Below are 23,759 nucleotides of genomic sequence, written 5' to 3' on the forward strand. Positions count from 1 at the left end.
GAACATATAGAACGATAGTTATTATTTCTTATAACAAGAATTTATATTATCTGCTAGGTGTTGTGGAAAATAGAATATATTGTTCCTATACTATACTATTGTTATATATAGTATAGTAATATACAATATACAATAGTATATTGTGAATATACTGTACTATTGTTTGTTCATCTATTGAAATCTAGTTTCTGTGCTCAGGAGGTCCATGCTTTTAGAATAAATTTTGATGTTTGGGCATTTACAAATCTGTGAATATTTTTTTTTTATTCACTGGAGTATTTATAGTTGGCAACACTCATCAGTGATTTGCTTGGTGAGCTTGTATTATTCATTAGTGGTCCTCTGGTATATTATCCTAGAGCAGATGTGATTGGTGCTGGGAACTAGGTGCCTTCAGCTATGTTTCCTCACTGTTGTGTGTGATTGTGGGCTGTTATGTTTTTCAGTAGGTCACACCTTGGTTTTGCTTCAAGGCTTCTCTAATCTTGTTGCTGCAGAGGGTATGACAACATAGGGTTAGGGAATGCTGATAGCTCTTGCCTTGGCAACCATGGTTTTGCTCTCAAGACTATCAGATGGGTGGCAGATTGAGTAACCTTTTATTAGCCAATTCATTGATTTATATTGTTCATTGTGTTGGACAGTATGGTGCAGCACTTTGAAAATCCACAGCTTGATGCATTGTGCAGCATCATAAAGTTCTGTGTGGATCCCCGGATCCCCGCGCCAGCTGCTCCATCCCCCAGTTCGTTGGCTGATGCGATCTGGGGTGGTCGTCAACTCTGGCCTTGATTTCTTGACAGTGTTTTTCCTTAGTGGTGTTCTCCTCCCCACCACCCATTGGAGAACAAGGGGGGGAGAACAGTGGTGATCTTTCCTTGGAGGGCTCACCCCCTCCCCCTTCGTGTGGGGGAGGGGGGGGTTGTGCGGAATAGTGGCGGCGGTGGAGTGCTTGTCTCCTAGAGAGTTGGAAAGTTCTGCCACCTTGTTCGGTTTTCGGTTGCAATTTTCTTACCAAGCGGGATTTGTTTTGTTACACCTACCTTTCTGGGTGCCTAACCCCTAGTCGATGGCAGAATATCCCCAATCACATGGGGGTTTCCAGAAACCATTGCTCCCTGTGCCTCTGAGGGTGGCCAGGTTCTGACTCATGGTCCCTGGTAGGCTGAACTCTATTGACTAATGCCCTAGACTAATATATCGCATATCAGTCTGATAGCTCCAGGGAGCCTGCGGGGCTCACCCAGAAAATGGGTAAGTCTTCTTGCTAGAAGGCTGAGAGCGTCTCTTTCCCATAGCTCATGGTGACTCTTACCCTACTAGTTTTCTCTTGAACATGACTTGCCAATCAGATAATAACCAAGTACAGTACCAAGTTACTGCTGGGTGAACCTGGGGCTCATGCGGCCCAGGCTCTGCTTCAAGTGGCTGGGTCGTTCTTGCCCTTGCTGGGGTGGTTCGACCCCAACCACGGCGGTCTGAGTTTGGAGTCCCTGTGCCTTCTTTCACCAACTTGAGGTCAACTCCGGAGCTCTCAGTTCCTTCAATGGCGCTGGAACCAATAGTATTAGTGTTTGCCTTTTCATTGGAGACTTTCAGCGCTGTGGAGAGGGGGGGGGGGGGACCTGCTGCTTGGGTAACAACTTCTCCTCCGTATCAACCTACCCTGGCTTCGCGCCCTGGAGAGGCCACTCCATACCAACAACCAGAGCGCAACTACAGTGTCTTGAGATAGATGGATGCCTCCTATATCTACAAATGTATCCCCCTTCCCCCTTCAAATACGGAGGATCTTTATATTGCACTGTACAGTGCAATTTACATTTGACTTACATTTGTAAGTCACTCATAAATGTTAAATCTGCAAATGCAAACTAAGGACGTGTGAGAAAAAGGGGAGATTGGTTTGCCCTCACACAAATACAATACTGCACTTAATTTTGAAAAGAATAAATGGTGTAAAAAGTAAGATAAATGTTATGTATGTGTGAGAATAATATGTAGGTATGTGTTTGGGTGAATGAATGACAGGAATGCAGGTGAACTGAAGGGTTTGTGAGTAGGAATGTGTTCTCAGCGAGTGTGTTTTAGAGGATGGATATGTTTTAGATTGTAATTACAGTACATATTTATGCCAATAAGAAATTGGCTCCAGCTCTTAGAGTCCCACCTCATAGCTATTCTAACTGATTCAATTGGTTTCTCTAGACTATCTTGTTCTGTCATACTTTGTGACGCTGTAAATTGTAGATGTTTCAACTTTTGTACTTCTGCTCACTTCATACAAAGTATCTACCTGCATTTCTCTGACTCATTTGTGTTCCCAGATTGCATTTGTACTATCCCATTCTGTTATCGCTCACCTGGAAAAGACTGTGTATTCACTTTCTTTCTCTGCAGCATCTTGTACATATTGTCTCTAATGCCTCTCTCTGAATAATGTTCTTTGTTTTATTTTGCTTAGCCTATTCTCATAATTCATTGGTTTTATTCCTGTGACTTCATATACACAGAACACAAAGACTTCTCTGGCAGTGAGAAGTCTTTGAACATTCTAAATTTTCATGTTTATCATGTGAGAGGTATCATGCTGGAGCTGCATACTCTAGGTCTGCTCCAACATATGCTATGTATAATATTCAGAAAGATTCCATAGTCAGATTTCTATTAGCCATGCTTATTTCTATCCATCTTGTCCATTCTTTTCAGTATCTTGTATGTTGTGATCATATTCCCTTTGTTTCTTCATGTGACCATGATATTCTAAGATGGAATACAATTAGAGAAATCCATATAAAGATCCAGGATGATGATTTTCTAAACTACCTTTAAGAAGACTATCATAGAATGAGACAGGAGTTGCAAAACTCCTGCTTTAGTCCTGAGGGTAGTGTTAATAGATCAGGACACGGAAGCATCATGTGAAAATTTCAAAATGATTATCACTGAACTTCTTCAAAAATACATTCCAAGTAAGAGAAGGAAATGTAAAAGAACTACAGTGGATAGATGACAGGGGCAGTAAAAAGAGCTATAACAAAGCGAAACCTCTGGAGCCAGTTTCAATCCACCTGGAATCACACAAAGAGTGAAACAGCTAAGAATTGGTAGGGTCCTTAAAATATGGCTAACCATGTTATAATTAATAAAAAAGCAGCCAACACTGAATGAATACTTTACATCAGTGTTCACTAGAAAGATTAAACAGTATCCCAATATCTCCGTGATGTAGTGGCAAGACACTCGCCTGGCGTTCCGCGAGCGCTTTGTCATGGGTTCGTATCCTGGCCGGGGAGGATTTACTGGGCGCAAATCCTTAACTGTAGCCTCTGTTTAACGCAACAGTAAAATGTGTACTTGGTTGTAACAACGATTCTTCGCGGCGGGGATCGTATTCCAGGGACCTGCCTGAAACGCTACGCATACTAGTGGCTGTACAAGAATGTAACAACTCTTGTATATATCTCAAAAAAAAAAAAAAAAAAAAATGGCCACAAATGTTTGAAGTAGAAGAGAATGACTTGGGGGATATTCCCATAACATACAAAACAATCGGGAAGAGCATTAACACAGTAATGATTCAAAAGCCCAAGGTGTGGAAGGAATTCAATCGAAAGGCGTAAAGGAACTGGCAGAAGAACTATCTTCCCCCAACCCATCTTCAACTCAAGTCCATTATATCCAGCGGTTGATCCCACTGAAGCATTCATAAATTTTTCCATGCTGTTCATTCGAAACAGGAATTTTCTCAAATATAAATTAATATTATATATTAGCACATTGTGCATATATAGGTATAGGTTAGGTTAGGTGTTTAGGTTCTATTGGTGATTATTTGTATTTGTAGTACGTGGGTGAAGCATTTACAGCGTTGTGGTTCGAACAAAATTCGTCAGTGAAGCACTTGTTCCAGAAGTGTTCGAACAAAATCAGTTGCGAGTCGTGTGTAAACCATTTTTCATTCATAAACGGGGTTTGGCGGGTGCATGGAATCACTTTTGGGTCTTTGTTTGGAGGATGGGCTGCTTTCCCACTGAAACTACTACCAGTATTCAGAAAATCTCTAGACCAAGGAATAGTTCCTGTAAATTGAAAATATGCAAATGTTGCCCCTATCTTCAAGAAAAGGTAGAAAACGCTCGGCAGAAAATTATCGGCCTGATCGGTTGCATTTGCATCTGCAAGCTCATGGAAAAAATCCTAAGGAAAGGAATTTTTGGGGGATTATGAGGATCCACACAATGTCTCAAGTTGTCACGAAGGTGCTTCATGCAAATTCAAAGAGATGATTTTTGGTAATTGATTTATGTCCTGTATTTTCCTCCTTTCATATCACATTTGTGGTATCAACCAAAATAGTGTGGAGCGATAAATAGGAGTACTGTATATGTGGAGAGAGCAGTGATTCAAATATATTGGATGAATATGATGAGAGCAGTGAATCAAATAACAAATCAAAGCAAATCCTTAACTGTAGCCTCTGTTTAACGCAACAGTAAAACGTGTACTTGGTTGTAACAACGATTCTTCGCGGCGGGGATCGTATTCCAGGGACCTGCCTGAAACGCTACGCGTACTAGTGGCTGTACAAGAATGTAACAACTCTTGTATATATCTCAAAAAAAAAAACAAAAAAAAAAACAAATGTAGTGAATGGATATGATGAGAGCAGTGAATCAAATGTAGTGGATGAATAGGATGAGAGCAGTGAATCAAATGTAGTGAATGGATATTATGAGAGGACTGAATCAAATGTAGTGGATGAATATGATGAGAGCTGTGAATCAAATGTAGTGGATGAATATGATGAGAGCTGTGAATCAAATGTAGTGGATGAATATGATGAGAGCTGTGAATCAAATGTAGTGGATGAATATGATGAGAGCTGTGAATCAAATGTAGTGGATAAATATGATGAGAGCTGTAAATCAAATGTAGTGGAGGAATAGAGGAATATGATGAGAGCCCGAGGTTACTTTGTGCAGTACAGTATATAATTTATATTTCTGGCTGCAGTTTTAAATAGATACATTTGGGTTTCTATTTCCTTACCATATTTTAGAAAACTGTTAACTCAAAATTACAGAATTTACAAATTATTCAATTCATGATGGCATGAAAATTTATACACTTTGTCAGAGTGGTGTGATCCTTGTAGTAACTGCAGCTAACCACTTGGATTAGTTGGTACAGTGACAGCCATGCTAATTGCATGTCAACATTTGATCCCCAGCAGTCCAAGTACAGTACAGTAATTGGTACCGTTTTGTCCCTCTGTCTTATCCCAGATCCTTGTTCCTATATCACTGGAAGGGATATAGGGGGACATATCCTATGGAAGGGATAGCATACTAGTTTAGTGCTTTGTCCCCATAATTATCTTGCTTCTAATTCCTGCTGCCCATGTTAATTTAATGTTAGACACAACACTGCATCATCTTGGGGAAGGAAAATAGCAAGTAAGTTCAAAATAGAGATCTACACAGTTTGGAATGATTAGAGAGCAAATGTGTCAGGAAAGTAACAGTAGTAGTTTATCCCACATCATTCAGTGGTGCCACTAACCAGTTCTTGTTTTCCACCATGCTGAGATTTCTGTATTTCACAAATTGTGTTCATACTTAGAGACTTAATAAATGAATGTGCACATTAATTGATTGATATTACATGCCGATGATAAAATTACAATGTCAAATATGTTTAAGCCTTAAAACTTTGAACTCTGCATTTTTAATGAAATAGGCAGGAACTTATAGTAAATATGAAGTCATTTTTCTAAGCAAATTTACTTGTGCAGTATATACAAATACATGCAGGTATTCATGTGAGATGAGAGCATTGTGTGACAAACTGATCAAACACTTTTCCATTTTTATTTGGTTATGCATAAGCAAATTTTGTCTTTATTATACACTAACAAAAAAAAAGTTGGTTTAGAAAGAACATGAAAATTAGGGGAAGACCAAAAGTAAAAGAGGAAAAGAGATGGAGAGGATGCTGAAGCCCCTGAAGTGTTCCATTTTAATCTAGTGTAAATTCAAAAGGAAAAAATTCCCAGGAAAAATGCTGGGACCTTTGATAAGTTGCTGGCTTCCTGTTCCAATTGAGGCCACTAGAAATGGTGGCCATTGGGTAAATTTAGGTACATTGGGTCTAAAATATTAGTTGTTAATGGATGTAATACTCAATAGTCAAAGGAAACTATATTTTTAGGATTTTCTTTACATTTCCTACCACAGCACTTCCAAGGGCAGCCCCTTTCTTCAGTGTCGAGGTATTGCAGGTTTGCAGATTAAGAACAAAATAGTGGTAAGAAATAAAAAGACTGTAAATGAATAAACCAGGAGCATTACCTCTAAATGTGTAATATTTTTGCATATCTGTATACAACACTTGTGCTTTGTTCCTTGGATACTTACCTTCTCATGGCCTTCATGATATACAAACTTCCTGGCAACCCCATTTAAATATTATACCTGTACAGCTTAATACTTAACGTGCAGCTATAGATATCAATGCATGTCTGCAACTGTACAAAAAATTAAAGCATAATAAAATGCATATCGAATGATTAATTTGGATGCAACATATAAGGAAAAATTGAAATGGCTTAAATATCTACGTACAGTATTTACTTGTTAGGTGAGCTGTAGAAAGTTGGTGGGTGATGTGCCCAGCTGGATCTGTCAATGCCAGACCTCGCAGCTTGCTGGCACAGCAGCATGTAGCAGAAGACTTCAGTCTTGGTTGACCTTGGATATTTCTATGATCATTTCTATACTTTCTAAGATGAGGTAGGCTACTCTGTTGTTTTACCTGATCGCACATATATGTGTTGCCTGTCTCCAGAGATTAGCATTTTCACGGCGGAACTTTATGCCATTTTGTATGCTCTTTGTCAACTGCTTTCTCGTTGTCAACCCTCCTTTGTTGTTGTAGTTGACTCTTGCAGTGTCCTCATGGCTCTTGAGTCCTTTAATCTAGTCCATCCTGTAGTAGTCAAAATTCATCATTGGCTGTTTCTTATCTCCAGTAGATTTAAGACAGTGGAGTTTTGCTGGGTTCCCAGCCATATTGGTGTCTATCCTTAAATGAGCGTGCGGACGCTGCCAGTAAGGAGGTTGTCCGCACTTGTCCTATCTCCCGTAAAGGTATCCCCTATTCCGACTTCTACCCAGTTATGCATTCCTCAATCCTTGCCCATTGGCAGGGTTGTTGGTCTTCTGTTACTGGTAACAAGCTGTGTGGTTTTAAGGGTAGCGTGTCCCCATGGCCTTCCTCCTACCACCATAACCGGCGGTGGGAAACGGCTCTTGCGAGGTTACGTCTTGGCCATACACGCTTAACTCATGGGCACTTAATTGAGCACTGCCCTGCTCCTTATTGTCTAAACTGCATTGTCCCTCTTATGGTCGTGCATATCCTTGTTGAATGTCTGAACTTCCAGGACGTGCGTGTGTCTTGCTACCCGACCGTCCCTTGCGGTCACTTGTTCCTCAATAGAATTCTTGGTGATTTGGATACCTTCAATATTGTTCGCCTTATGCACTTTTGTTCTCGTATTGGCATCCTTAGTGATATTTAGCGCCCTATGAATATCCCACACATTTGATGGTGCTACATAGCCTTCCTGGCTTGGTGCCTTCTTTTGATAATTACAGTACTTTTTTTCCTTCTTCACTTTTTAGTTCATCCATTATAATATTTGTTTTGAATAACTAGATTTATGTTCATGTAATTTACAAAAACACAGATTGAGTACATTACTGACACTAAGGATAATGTATTTAGGCCAACAGTGAATATATGTATAAATGAATTAATGTACAGTACGTACTGTATCTATACTGTATATGTATCAGTAAAAACACAAGAACTAAGAGGTCTGCAGAAGGCCTATTGGCCTGTATGAGGCAGCAGCTGTTTGTATCCTCATATGGGCAGATTATCCCATATATGAATGATTTTGTGTGGGTTGGAGCTGCCTTGTATGGGCCAATAGGCCATTTGTAATTCCCTTATTATGGTGTTCAAATGATGATTGGTTGACCTGGATACTGTACTTAATTACGATCATATACAGTTGTGAAAACCTTATGAACATAATCAATATACATATTGAAATTTTATATCATGGCAATTAAAACATTGCATAGTAACCTTTGTGTTGTGATGATATTGTAACTGCATTTGTATAGTAAGTAATCATAGCAGGATTTTCAATGGGCCTAGGTAAACTCCACTACGTCGATATTGAAATAATAAATCCATATGAACATCATTGGTATAAAACCCAGACAATAATAATTTAGATCAACGTATGATGATTGCGTTACCCCATAAGTCAACGTATGACAATAACCACAATTTGAAGGTTAATACGTATGTTCCTCATGGAACTTATTCTATATGCACTCTCTTGTTTCCAGTCCAGGGATATGGGTTCTGAACCATAATTTTTTTCGTTACTGCTCTTTGTTTCTAAACTATAAGTATTCCTTTTACCACCCACACCCCCCACTCTATTACTCCACAGCTTTATAATGCAAAGTTTTAGTGTGTGTGTGCTTGCTCATCAAATATTATTAAGTCTTAAATTAAAAATGTAATGTAATTATGAATTATACTTAACACAATTCAGTACATCATTGATATTTTAGTAATTTAAATTAAGACCTTTATTGGAAATTAATGTTAAGTTGTATGAATATACTTTAATGACTAGTAAAGTAAGTATAAGTTGAAAAATAATGACAGGCACTTAGTACAGTATAGTGATAATGGTTTTCATTCCGTATATCAGAAAGTTGAGAGTATTAATTAAAGGATAACAGTACAGGTTGTCCTTTAGATGTGGGCATGGATAATGTGCAGAAAAATTGTCATATTGATTAGGAAGCTTTTTTGGTGACTGAAGTGTGGATGGCACAAGCAAATTACTTTTGAAGGTGTTAGAGAGTTTAAATAGAGAGGAAGATAGTGATTTACCTCGAGAGAGAGAAAACAGAGTGCCATGCAGGAGAACAGCCTGCTGAGGAAAATGGCAAAATACAAAGAAGGAAAGCAGGGTATCGAGGTGGTGCAGCAGAGTGCCGAAGGGACCATCGGTGTGCTGAATGCACACCGATGGATCTTCACCTGCACCCTGCACAACAGGGTGCAGTGAAGGATACCATAGTCCGAAGAGGACAACACAGTGCCAAGCAAAACTATAGGGTGTTAGACAAGAAGGAAATACTGTAGTTCTAAGGGGAACAACAGGGTACTGGGGGAAATAACAAGGTGCAACAGGAAAATCAGAATGCTGAGGGTTGCAAAGAAAAAAACAGGATTGGATTACATGCTTATAAAAAAAAAAATTTTAAGTTTAAAGCATTAGAAGAGCAAGACAAATGAGAGTATAATATTGCTGGAAAAATAATTAAATTAAGAGAGGAGGACCTATAAGGATGGAGAGGTGGGGAACAGGACTAAAGATAAATATAAGAAAAAGAATAGAGAAAGGGTAAATTTGCTAGGAATTTGCAAAATGAAATGGGGTAGATATACACGCATAATACTATGCATATTTTCTTGTACTTTTTCTATCTATTTCCTTGCCCTCTTGGGATACACACACAGTATTCAGCACAAAAGTAAAACAGAGAATATAAATGCAATGTAAATACAATTTTGTTTTTGCCTGATTTAAAGCAAAAATTACTGGAAATCTTCTTTGGTATTTAATATTTTAAGTGTAATCCTGAAATTTGTTGCTATTTATTGCATTTTGCTGCTTTGCATTTGCATGTTAATGTTTACTTTTAAAATAACACATTCTGTGTTGAAGGTTTGCATCTTTCCTGACGTTGACAGTGACTAGCCTATACTATGATCAATAACTTGTCATTGTGAGGAAGTCTTTCATACAGTGGGCTGTCAAATTTTTGTTGCTTTGTGGGTTTGTGAATTTTATAGGCTTTGTTAGTGATATTGGATCATTTTTTTTAGATATCTTGTTATTGCTGTTGAATTTAAATTATTGATGATGCATTGTCATAAAAATTGTCATCCACACCTCCGTGGAAATAAACATTCCATTCACCTGAGCTCTGGGAAACTTAAACCGCGGACCCCACGGTCCACGATCTAGAGCTTCGGCCTCACGCGGGTGGGGTCCACGGTCCGAGTCTCCTAGACCCTCGGGTGAATGGAATGCATTGTCAGTTTGAACATTAATATATTGACTTAATGTTATAGAATAAAAAAGACATTGAATCAAAATTATTGTCATTTGATCTATAATAAAATTGTGAATGATGTTGATTCAACATTGTTTTAATGTTATGTTTTCTAAATTTGTGAAAATAAAACTTTTGGCAAAAATATAATTCTTGCAAATTCTCGGGGTGCTAGGTGTTGTGAAGTCAAGATTTTTTGTTCCACTTGTTCTGTACTTTCTTTGTCACTACTGTCCAAAAAGATTTATTCCATCAATTGTTACAAAAATTTATAGGCAATAATGATGGACTCTATTATAACATGTAATTCACAATAGAGCTATAATGTGTCCATTCTTATACAGTATATTAAACAATTTTGTCACATGTCCTATCACTATCATCTCTAAAACATTAACAATAATGTCATCATTTGTAGTGATAATATTGCATATGGTTCACAAGATTAGTTATAAGCAATAAGATTATGTATGTGATTGTTTGCTCTTTACTGCGAACTAAGTGCTGGCATTGCTATTGAGTTGAAAGTGTCATTACATCTAGTCCTTTTGTCTAGCAAAGTACCTTATGATAAATTTAATATTTTTGTCCTAGTATTTACTGGTTTATACGTGTAATATGTATTTGCTATTTACTAGTTAAAGAACAATATAAAAGAAAAAGTGACCAAAAACCTTAGCAATTATGCTATAATTATATTAGGTTAGATGTTTGTTTTGGTCTGTATACAAAGTTTACATAGCTCCATTGCTAAGTAGACCCAACTACAATTATGTAAATTCTGAATCGTCAGGTACCAGTACTGCCGTCAGGTTTTGTGAGTGTGGTGCGATTGCAAGTGTATTGTTAATTAGTTATCTTGTATTTTCTATGAAAAGGCAGTTTGCCTTGTAATTATATGTGCTATATATTGATAATAAAAAACTAGGTAGTTTTTATAAAGTGTAGGAGACATGAAGATTGAACACAAGTACATGTCTACAACAACATGATAGATGCCAATGATTAAACATAAGTATTAGAGGTGCATAACTAATGCATACATTTTTACCACATACTGCATATATATCTAGCTTTCATTTTACAGTCTTTTATATATACTGTATGTAATACTTGAAGGCATACTCCCAGATTATATCCTTTACAATAGTTTATAACAAAAGACATCGTGATTATTGACTGGTGTACCGGCAACATCTCGTCAAAATATCCCTAGCATGATCACAACTTAATAATATTGATCACAAATTAATATTGAAATTATCAGATAAATATTAGAAGTTAGTGGTGTTCCTTGTCATTCTTTTATTAATATTAGCATTAAAACAAATAAGGAAAGAGCAACAAACTATAGCAGAAAGGGATATGTCACAGTAATCATAAAGGTTTTGTTGGTGACAAATGACAGTGGTGGGTTAGTTTTTTTTACTGCTGCTCATGATTTGTTGATATAGTATATTGCACCTGAGCCAGACTCACTGATGAATGACTGTCTCAAATGGAGATCAGTTGAGAATGGACATACCATTGATGATAACAAATCAAGCAAAGAACTTAGGTGAATTTGAGGAAATATGATCATAAAGATGATTGAATACATTACCAGGCCTGTTGGAGGTGAGAAATGTATTGTAATTGAAAAATTCAATGATCAAGGACATGCACAAGGGATGATTAAGGGCTAGTTTTGCCAGACAGGATATGAGAACTCAGATGAGTGGTAATCTAAATCAGGATTGGAGTAAATTTATAAAGTAGTGACCTTATTAGCAGATCCAAACAAAATGAGAGGACAAATGTATCGAGTTCAAGAAAAACTGGTGTAGGGATAATATTAGACAATTTTTATTAAGTAGAATAGTAGTTAAAAGATGGAAGAGCCTTCAGGGGAAAGTTGCATGTACCAAAACTATAGATAGTTTCAAGACTGCATATGATACAAGGTATAAAGGTGGGACACCATGTGCATAGCTTTCTTTCTGCATCTCTAATTAGGGGGCTGCATGCACATGAAGGACATTGTAAAATAAGGATATGCTGCTCTTGCTAATTCCAAATTTGCTTTTAAATTAATGTTAAAATAAATGCTGAACAAAATTTCCGTGAGAGAGCCAACCTAGGATATGCAGCAGTTGTGTGGTGTCCATATCTCCTAAAACATCAACAGCAAATTAATTAGAAAAATGTAGACATGCAACTAAATGGCTCCTAGACTAAAATACAAGAGCAGTGAGAAGAAGTTGGAAGTATTGAGCATGCAAAATTTAAGCAGGATAGAAATAGCTATGTGATCACATAAAAGACCATGGCAAGAATCAGCAAAGATGATTAGCATAATTTTGTGGAAACCTGCAACAGTTTGAAGAGGGTATTGAAATATGGAGGGAATTATCAGGGAAAGTGCCAAGCCATTATGACTATATAGCACTTGGAAGGGGTCAGGATAATTTTTGGGATGGGACAGATAGTGGATGGTGGTGGAATGAGAGGATAGCGGGTGCTAAAACCATTGAAAGTTTCAGAATGTCATTTGACAAAGATTATAGGGAAGACGGAACACCACAAGCATAGCTTTCATCCTGTTACTGCACTTGGGTAATTACACACACACACACACACACACACACACACTTTCGCAAACAGAGTGGTAGACAGAACAAGTTAAGTGAGAAGCTGGTGGAGGCCAAAACCATCGGTAGTTTCATAGCGTTAAATGACAAAGAGTGCTGGGTAGACGGGACACCATGAGCGTAGCTCTCATCCTGTAACTAAACTCGGGTAATTACACAAAGAACTGTAATAAAGAATGAGATCTAGGGGTGGATTTGGATAACAAACTGTCAGTAGAGGAATACATAAAGAATAATGTGCGAGGAGCAAGTTGTATCTTTTTATCCAACTTCAGACTCTCTTTTTTAACAACATTGATGGTGAAGTACTAAAACTGTTCATGATGTTTGGGAGACCAAAATTGGAATATGCAGTAGTTGTATGGTCCTGTATCTCAAGAAGCACATCAATAAACTTGAAAAGGTGCAACAGCATGCTACAAAATGGCTTCTAGAACTGAAAAACAAATTATGAGGAGAGGCAAGAGGCATTAAATATGCCAAAACTAGAAAATGGACGGAAAGAGGTGATATGATCACCACTTACAAAATAATAACAGGAATTGACCAAATTGACAAAGAGGAATTCTTAAGACCAGCAACTTCAAGAACAAGAGGGACACAAATTGAAGCTAAGGAAACAAAGGTGCCAAAAAATTATTAGAAAGTTTTATTTTGCAAACAGAGTGGTAAATGGTTGAAACAAGTTAAGTGAAAAGGTGGTAGAGCTAAAACCATCAGTACAGGTAGTTTTGAAGCGTTACACGACTAAAAAGTACTGGGAAGATGGGACACCATGAGTATAGTTTTCCTTGTGTAACTACACTCCCGCCCACACACACTTTTTCAGTGTCAGAATAGTTAATGGGTGGAATGCATTGGGCAGTGATGTGGTGGAGGCTGACTCTGGAACACTGGAAGACAGAAGAGTAAGGGGAGACATGATCACTACCTACAAAATTCTCAGAGGAATTGACAGGGTGAAGGGTAAACTTTTTAACACAGGTGGTACGCGAACAAGGGGACACGGGTGGAGACTGAGTACCGAAATGAGCCACAGGGACGTCAGAAAGAACTTTTTTATTGTCAGAGTAGTTAACAGGTGGAATGCATTAGGCAGTGATGTGGTGAAGGCTGACTTCATACACAGTTTCAAATGTAGATATGATAGAGCGAAGCAGGCTCAGGAATCTGTACATCAGCTGATTGACAGTCGAGAGATGGGACCAAATAGCCAGAGCTCAACCCCCGCAAGTACAACTAGGTGAGTACATTCCCCCCCCCCCACATCCCACCTTCCCACACTCCCATCCCCCCACACTCCCATCCCCCCACACTCCCATCCCCCCACACTCCCACCCCCCACTTCTGGGCAATGGATGCCAAAACCAACAGTAGTTTCCAAGCATCATGTGACATGGAATACAGTACTGGGAAGATGGAACACCACAAGTATAGCTCTTATCCTGTAATTACACTTAGGTAATTAGCTAATCACGGTCCCCAGCACATGCACACCAATGCAAAAATATTGTCATGACTTTTATGAGACCAAAATTGGAATATGCTTCTTGAGATATGGTGCCCATATCCCAAGAAGCACATCAATCTGTTAAAGGTGCCAAAAAGTGCTACTAAGTAGCTTCTGTAACTGAAAAACAAGAGCTGTGAGGAGAGGTTAGAGATGTTAAATTTGCCAATGCAGGAATATGCAAGAAAAAAAAAGAGGATATGATCATTTCGGTAAAATTGTAACAGCAGTCCACAAAATTGACAAAGAGGAATGCTTGAAAATTATAACTTAAAGAACAAGAGGTCATAGATTCAAGCTAAGGAAGCAATGATACCTAAAAAATACTAAAAAGTTCTCTTTTTGCAAGCAGAGTGGTAGACAGTTGGAACAAGTTAAGTGAGAAGGGGGTGGAGGCCAAAACTATAGTACCGTAGTTTCCAAGCATCTATAACAAAGAATACTGTTAACCCGGGTCACAACAAGTGTAGATATCCTCCTGTAACTACCCTTTGGTAATTACACTTGCATCCCCCCACACCTCATCACAGGCACACATCCTCCTTCCGTTCATATCACACTGAGATGTTTGGCACAGTTTTGTTAATAAATTAATGTATTGGTATTGGAAAAATACTTTTTATGTGAAGAATGTGAGAATACTGTACCTACAGTATGCAATTACTTAAGTTATTACCTAAGTGTAAGTTACAGGATGAATGTTACACTCATGCTGTCCCGTCTTCCCAGCACTCTTTGTCATATAACACTTTGAAACTACTGACGGTCTTGACCACCACCTTCTCCCCTAACTTGTTCCAACCGTCTACCACTCTGCGAAAGTGAATTTTCTTATATTTCTTCGGCATCTGTGTTTAGTTAGTTTAAATCTATGACCTCTTGTTCTTGAAGTTCCAGGTCTCAGGATATTTTCCCTATCAATTTTATTAATTCCTGTTACTATTTTATACATAGTGATCATGTCGCCTCTTTTTCGTCTGTCTTCTAGCTTTGGCATATTTAATGCCTCTAACCTCTCGTCGTAGCTCTTGTCCTTCAGTTCTAGGAGCCACTTAGTGGCATGTCTTTGCACCTTTTCCAGTTTGTTGATGTTCTTCTTAAGATATGGGCACCATACAACCACTGCATATTCCAGCTTTGGTCTAATAAAAGTCGTGAACAATTTCTTTAGTATTTCGCCATCCATGGCGAAAAGGAATTCTGAAGTTAGAAAGTGTAGCATATGCCCCTGGCACAATGTTCTTAATGTAATCCTCAGGTGATAGTTTTCTATCTAGAACCATGCCTAGATCTCTTTCTTTATCAGACTTTTTTAAATATTTCTCACATAATTTATAGGTTGTGTGGAGTCTATGTTCTCCTAGTCTACATTCCATAACATGGCATTTATTTACATTAAATTCCATGTGCCAAGTGGTGCTCCATATACTTATTCTGTCCATGGTCTTCTTGAAAGGCATGACAATCATCTAAGTTACTTCCCTATTATCTTATCATCATCAGCAAACATGTTCACATAATTCTGTATTCCATCTGGTAGATCGTTTATGTAGACAATGAACATTACCGGTGCAAGAACTGGACCCTGTGGTACTTCTCTTGTGACATTTCTCCAGTCTGATACATTTCCTCTTATTACTACCCTCATTTTTCTATGTCAGAAAATTTTTCATCCACATTAGCAGCTTACCTGTCACCCCTCCAATGTGTTTGTTTCCATAACAACCTCTTATGTGGAACTCTGTCGAAAGCCTTTTTTTTAGGTCCAGATAGATCTAAAAAAAAGGCTCTGACAGAGTTCCACATAAGAGGTTGTTGTAATTATAATGTAATTATGTAGTCATATTTATCATCTGAATTATTGTTTCAGTAACCTAGTGAGCCTTTAATATATTGGTCTAGGTAAATAATTATGAAGTCAGAAACGAATCCCCATAAGAATTATCCTGTAATGACCCTTACAGCATTAACCTCTGCAGTGTGCACCTTTTAAAATGACATTCCTGTGGTGCGCCGAAAATAAATTGTTACAAAATACAGTACAGTAATTTTTTCTTTTTGTATTGTCAGTTATCACTCAGGAAGTACAAAATTCCAAGTAAAAAGTCTCTACTTCTTACAGTTCAGCTGTAGTGGCCTGGAGAATTTGCGTTTTTTAGTGAAAATGGGCCAAGTTCCCGCATGGTAATAAATTTGTCAATTTAATTTCAATGTTTCTCTATTTATTTATTTAGTTTTTTCACTCTTACTAGTTGTATCTATGTGACATAGATGATGTTCATTATGTTTAACTTAGAAAATATACACTCAGTCCTGAGTGGGGCACTCAGGTCCGGGTCCAGACTCATGGAATTTAATATTTATAAAGAAATGCAAAGTGCCAGTAGCACAGGCACTCAGTATAGTGTGGAGGAAGAGCTTGGACATGGGGAGATACCAGATGCGCGTAAAGCAGCAGACATATCCCCTCTACACAAGGGAGGTAGCAAAGCATTGGTAAAGAATTATAGACCAGTTGCACTAATGTCCCACATAATAAAAGTATTTGTGAGAGTGATCAGGAGTCAGGTCACTAGTTTCATGGAAACCAATGACCTTCACAGTCCAGGCCAACATGGATTTAGAGCAGAAAGAACATGCCTCTCACAGCTACTTGACCATTACGACAAAATCACTGAGGCATTAGAAGAAAAACAGAATGCAGATGTGGTATACACGGATTTCACAAAGGCATTTGATAAATGTGACCATGGAGTAATAGCACACAAAATGAGGTCAATGAGAATAACTGGTACAGTAGGACGCTGGATACTCGGTTTTCTGTCGAACAGAACACAGTTAACCATATAAAATCGAGTTCAAGCACAGTTAAAAAAGCTCAGTACTCAAGGTACAGTCCTTGCACCACTGCTTTTCCTTATTCTCATATCAGATATAGACTCGAATACAAGGCACAGCTTCGTAACATCCTTTGCTGATGACACTAAAATCAGCATAAAAATTACCTCTGCTGAAGATATTGAACAATATTACAAAGATATTAACAAACTTTTTGACTGGGCAGCAGAAAATAACATGATGTTTAATAGCGATAAATTCCAGGTACTGTACTCAGATACGGTAAAAATGAGAATCTTAAACATAATACAGGGTTCAAAATGTAATCAAATTTGCCCATAGTAGGAAAGCAACATGTAATGGATTTGGGAATAATGATGTTTGACAACCTAAATTTTAGGGAGCATAACCAAGCAAATATTGCAGCAGCCAGAAAAATGATAGGATGGATTACGAGAACTTTCCCAATCCAGGGATCCCATCACAATGGTTATACTCTTCAAATCACTTGTGCTGTCCCATCTTGAGTACTGCTCAGCCCAACTATTCTCTATGCTCTTTGTCTCCTGCTTTTTCGTTGTCAATGTTCCTTTGTAGTTGTCGTTGACTCTCGTAGTGCCCTCATGGCTCTCGGGGTCCTTTAATCCGGTGCATCCAGTGGTTGTCGAGATTCAGCATTGGACGTTTCTTATTTCCAGTAAATTTAAGTCAGTTGAGTTTTGCTGGGTTCCCAGCCATATCGGTGTCTCTTTTTAAATGAGTGTGCGGATGCTGCCACTAGGGAAGCTGTCCGCTTTTGTCCCATCTCCCGTAAAGGTATTCTTTATTCCTACTTTTACCCAGTTATTCATTCCTCCATCCTTACCCATTGGCGGGATTGCTCTGCTCTCTTCATTCGTACTGATATTCCCTTCGTCCCCCTACTTTTTCAGTCGCCTATCCAATGTTCTGCAGCCCATATCTTTGCGAGTAAATGGTACATAAGAACATAAGAACAAAGGCAACTGCAGAAGGCCTAATGGCCCATACGAGGCAGCTCCTATTTATAACCCCCCAATCCCACTCATATACTTGTCCAACCCGCGCTTGAAACAATCGAGGGACACCACCTCCACCACGTTGCGCGGCAATTGGTTCCACAAATCAACAACCCTGTTACTGAACCAGTGTTTACCCAAGTCTAAATTTAAAGACTTACATGGTCTGTTTCATTTATTTCCCCCAAATATCCCGCTTTCTCTTCCTGATCTTAAGCAAAGAGGAATTCTTGACAACACCAACTTTAAAGAACAAGAGATCACAGAGTCAAACTAAGAAAACATAGGTGCCAACAAATATTAAAAGGTTTGCTTTTGCAATGGTAGACAGTTGGAACAAGTTAAGTAAGAAAGTGGTGAAGGCCAAAACAGTCAGTAGTTTGAAAGCGTTATTTGAGAAAGAGTTTGGGAAGACGGGACACCACGAGCGTAGCTCTTATCCTGTAACTGCACTTAGGTAATTACAGTAAACACAATATTGTACACTTCAATTGATGTAAAATATTTATAAAATAATAGAATCTTATTTAATTTAATTTTTACCTTAACCCTTATGCTGCTCTGCTATTAATAGCCTTAACCACTGCACTGCGCAAAGCGCCTTTAGGCGCTCAGAGAGTTGTGCTTTTTGTTTTTTAATTTGGCTATATTTTAATGTTTTTTAATGTTTTCATTACTATTTGTGTTTTGAAATGGGAATAGTTGACTTTGGAAACATTTTGACATTAAATTTACCTGAACATTTGTAAAAATAACAAAAATATGTCCTTGACAATTGCACCAAGACGTTTTTGCCGAAAATGGGTGAGCAGTGCAGGGGTTAAACACTGCCAGGCGCAACAAAAAAAAATCTATTTTTTTTTTCCATGTTAAAGTGTTTATTTGTGTTACCTGAGCACGAGAAAAATGTAAAAAATCATTTAATTGTACTTACCAAAGTGATGTAAATGAGCCGGAAATTTGGGCGGTGACGTCACGCAACATGCTTGCTTGAGCAAAGTGTGTCCCCAAGGGGTCGCACGCGGCATTCAAACTGCCAGAGTTGCTGTGAATTTATTTTCGCAGCATTATTCACAGTATGGTGTATTTTAAAACTATTTTTTTTCACTGATATTGTTCAATATATTGTCACTTAATGTTGTATTATAATACAGCTGTTATAAATTCAATACACTCACATATTATTGTCACAAGTATGTGCACAAACGTTTTATTTTTCATGAAACAGAAAATGTATTATGAATTGTTTTCAATATATACACTCAATATGTTCATGTTTTTGCACCATTATTGGACATTTAGAAGTCTTGGCGAGTTTGATACTCATCGAAATACTTGATATAGCACAAAGGGACGGCACATGCTGGACACCATGGTAGGACCAATTTATATTTCTGTAGCCCATCTTGTGTGGTCTTACACACAATGCACTTACCCTGGCCTACTGCACGCTTTCCACTTGGTGGTAAATTCTTTATTTTGTGTATCTGAGAAGCCTTCCTGAAAGTGAGCGTAGGTGTGGGAGCAGGGTGCAATACTGGGTTCACAATGGGCCTTTGTATGCCAGGAATTGGTTTGCCAAACTTTTCTATTAATTGTGGCACTACATTACTACAGTAAAACTGAACTTATAGAAATTTTGTTTACCAAATGATTTGACAAGATACATATTGTAACTGTTCAGCATTGTTATGTCAACAGCGTGGAAAATCATCATCTTGGTCCACTTCAATGTCTTCCGTACACACACTATTGCCCCCACCATCATATCACATTTATCCACCAAACGCATGTTGATATTATTGTCCAAATACAATCTGGCTTATATATTCTTTGTCTGGTGGTTTTGTTCACCTTGCCACTGTCCATCATTGTACCAGTGTGAATGGTGGTCAACATGTTCACTTCACACCTGTCTTCCCACCACACTGAAAGCATTCCACCAGATTTTCTTAGCTGGCAATCATCTACCTCAATAGCATTGTGAAACTCTGGCATTTCCCTTCATTTTACTTTAACTGTGCCACACACACTCCAGTTCTATTATCAAGCAAGAACCTAATAGTTATGTGTATAATATGTGGCCCTTGTTCAGCCATGGTGCAAGCAGTGTCTTCACCCACACTACCTGAGAAGTCATGTTTGTTATTACCAGGAATGTCTACATTTGTACCCGAATACAATCATGTGTAACACAATTCCTGTTTCACAGTCAGAGTACAAAGAATTTCAATCCAAATCAGTGGCATTTGGAGAGAATATACTGCCTGAAGGCAGCATATCCTTTGAAAAGCACAAGGGATTCATCAATCACCAACTTCTGAGATGGTACGTAGAAATCTCTGAACTTTCCAGCTATTCAGAGCGTACCTCACCCTGTAAAGCCTGAGCCCTGAGGAAGCTGATGTGAACCCTATGTAGCCACGGGAATTTTGAATCATACGCTAAAAATACAAGATTCCGGAGGCGTGTTGCGCACCCTCTGTCGAGCACCTGCAGGTGCGTTGCACAGTTTAGTGGTTAAGGGTTAAAAAATCCATGAACAGTAAAAATAGAAGGCAAATAAATATGATCTGCTAGAAATTACTATAATATGTAGTAATTTTCAGCAGATCAACTTGCACATTGAAATCATTTGTGAGTTAATCGTTTGTAAATGTTATCAGACTTTCCACAGGCACATTGCTATGAATGGGAGATTCATTTACGGATTACCATAAATCAACATATAAAGCCTAGCAACAATATGACAATCAGACCTGTGCAAGTAATATATGCTGAAATGCATTAAAATGTTTTAAAAACATATAAAGCCTGCATTTATAGGAAGAATAAGACTTTTGAAGAGTAAAAAGGTCTAATGAACAAATCCACAAGGGCCGTGATGAGGATTCGAACCTGCGTCCGAGAGCATCCCAGACGGTGCCTTAATCGACTGAGCTACGACATGAACTTTCCAACTTCTGAGCTGGTACGTAGAAATCTCTGAACTTTCCAGCTATTCAGAGCTTACCTCACCCTGTAAAGCCTGAGCCCTGAGGAAGCTGTGTGTAATGAAGTAAGGGCGGAGATGGAGAACGGCCTATTGACATAGCTCGAGTGCATGGGGGAAGTTGTGTAAAACCCTGGTTTGTGCCTCGGAGAGGCTGCAGGATCCAGTAAGTTCAGTAGAACTTTGGATTCAACTCCTTTTGACCATGTCGTAGCTCAGTCGATTAAGACAACGTCTGGGATGCTCTCGGACGCAGGTTCGAATCTTCGTCACGTCCCTTGTGGATTTGTTCATTTGATGCATCACGCAATTGTGATTTCTGTGTGTAGTAAAAAGGTCTAACTCCTAGAAATGGCAGTGATTGTGGAGCAGTTATTGACAAACATATGTGTGATATTATTATTGTTCCCTCTTGCATCTCGTGATTCCCTTTTTTGTTTATGCTTTTTGACTAAAGAGTTATCTATTCCTGGGCAATGGTACACCACTAACACACACAGTATTTTTTATCAGATGATATTAGGGGTGTTTTACTCGATAAATTCCTAAAATAGTCCATGGAATGCACAACGGGATCTATACTAGACACCCTACACACTATGACTATGTTAAGTAGGATGCCAGAGTGTATTCCATGCACGTTTTTGCTTTTATCGATATATTCAAATTTGGGGGAGGGGAGGGCACAAATGATTCCTGGATTAAAACAGCACACATGTTAAGTAAGAAACCAGAGTGCATTCATACACGTATTCATACATGTGTATTCATACATATTTTGGCCTATCACCTGAAGACCACACAAAGAACATTGTACGAGAAGACTATGCGACACTTTCTAACTTCAGAATTGCCTTTAGATACAGGATGGCAAAATACTAAAGAAATTGTTCACGACTTTTGTTAGGCCAGGTATGAGGCCTCGTTGACAACCGGGCCGCGGGGACGCTAAGCCCCAGAAGCACCTCAAGGTAAGGACCAAAGCTGGAATATACAGTGGTTGTATGGTATCCATATCTTAAGAAGCACATCAACAAACCGGAAAAGGTGCAAAGACATGCCACTAAGTGATATGCCACTAATTAGCCCAACAATCCTGCTATTATCAGAATCATGGTCATTTTTATCACAATCATTGGTCTTGCGTAATACTGTCATCACTAAATAATACCAGCTACATATATTTTGACATTTTTAGGCGATGCTGTGGTCACAAGCTGAACAGCAGTGCTGTGAGCTCCTGCTCCGTGCACTAGCCTTGGTGGCTCACTCAGTACTGAGGCTTTCACACCCAGGAATGTTGGCCACGATTTTTTTTTAAATGGCATCTGATTACAGGAGCCCTGAGGAAGTTGATGTGAACCCTGTGTAGCCACGGGACTTTTAAATCTTGCATGGTACTCCCAAACATCATATGATGGTTTGCGCAGTTTAAGGGTTAAGCTTAATGTTATCAAGATATAATTTTACATCTTGGTGTAAAAGTATATATTCATCATAAACATTATTTGCTTTAGTTTCATCATTAACACTATCATGCACCGTTCGTGCGCACCACAGAAATGACGTCATGCGCCATTCGGTGCAGGGGAGCGTGCGGCGACACTGAAAAGTGTATAGTCGTTTCAGTTTTCTCACCTTAATTCTCGTGCTATGCCGTTCGTTTTAGTATCATTGTGTTCACAATAGAATTCCCTATAGGGATATATGAATATAAGGTCCAAACGCCCGCCGTGACTCCCTACAGCGAAGCCTAAAGTTGGCAAAGTTACCCGTGAGCGCACAAAATCAGTAAAATGTGTATACTCATTTTAGTTTTCTCGCCTTATTTCTCGTGCTATGTCGTTCGTTTTGGTATCATCATATTCGCAATAGAATTCTCTACAGGGGTATATGCATATAAGGTCTAAGAGCCCGGCATGACTCCCCACAGCAAAGCCTAAAGTCTGCCAAGTTATCCATGAACGAGTACCAATTGGCGCACCTGCTGACTAATGTATATACTCATTCAGTTTGATAACATAAATTTTCGTGTTACGTGTTTCATTTTGGTATCAAATTGTTTGCAAAATAAAGGCGCGTATTTTAAAACTAGTCCCATAATAATAGAACAATAAATGGAATTTTAACAAATATTTTAACTTTTGGATGCTCATCACCACAAATTATTTATATATTTCCAGTGTTCTGACACCAATTTTGATGTTACGTCTTTCATTTTGGTATCAAATTGTTCACAATATAAAGGCGCGTATTTTAAAACTAGTTCCTTAGTAATAGAACAATAAATAGAATTTTAGCAAATACAGTATTTTAAAATATGGACCACAAAAGTATTTATTTTCTTTCCAGTGTTCTGACACTGACACTAGATGAATTTTCGTGTCACGTCTTTCATTTTGGTATCAAATCGTTCGCAATATAAAGACGCGTATTTTAAAACTAGTCCCATAATAATAGAACAATAAATGGAATATTAACAAAATTTTAACTTTTGGACTCTTTGGACGCTCATCACCACAAAATTATTTA

General features: G+C 38.3%; 2 protein-coding genes across 8 annotated transcripts in view; one reads left to right on the forward strand and one right to left on the reverse strand.

Annotated features, from left to right (window-relative positions):
• The window catches only part of LOC138349497 (uncharacterized), a 691,637-nt gene that overhangs the window by 250,555 nt on the left and 417,323 nt on the right, over positions 1 to 23,759 (reverse strand). The gene's annotated exons all lie outside the window — the stretch shown is intronic.
• The window catches only part of Nmnat (nicotinamide mononucleotide adenylyltransferase), an 87,662-nt gene that overhangs the window by 36,212 nt on the left and 27,691 nt on the right, over positions 1 to 23,759 (forward strand). Inside the window, exon 8 of one of the 7 annotated variants that reach the window (XM_045739590.2) lies at positions 6,240 to 6,309. The exons of the other annotated variants lie outside the window; for them this stretch is intronic. Coding sequence (XP_045595546.1) covers positions 6,240 to 6,309 — 70 coding nt within the window. The remainder of the gene's footprint in view (positions 1 to 6,239; positions 6,310 to 23,759) is intronic. 7 annotated transcript variants of the gene reach the window in all.

Source organism: Procambarus clarkii, chromosome 25 (genome assembly GCF_040958095.1).
Source record: "Procambarus clarkii isolate CNS0578487 chromosome 25, FALCON_Pclarkii_2.0, whole genome shotgun sequence".
In the NCBI taxonomy this organism is placed as follows: domain Eukaryota; kingdom Metazoa; phylum Arthropoda; class Malacostraca; order Decapoda; family Cambaridae; genus Procambarus; species Procambarus clarkii.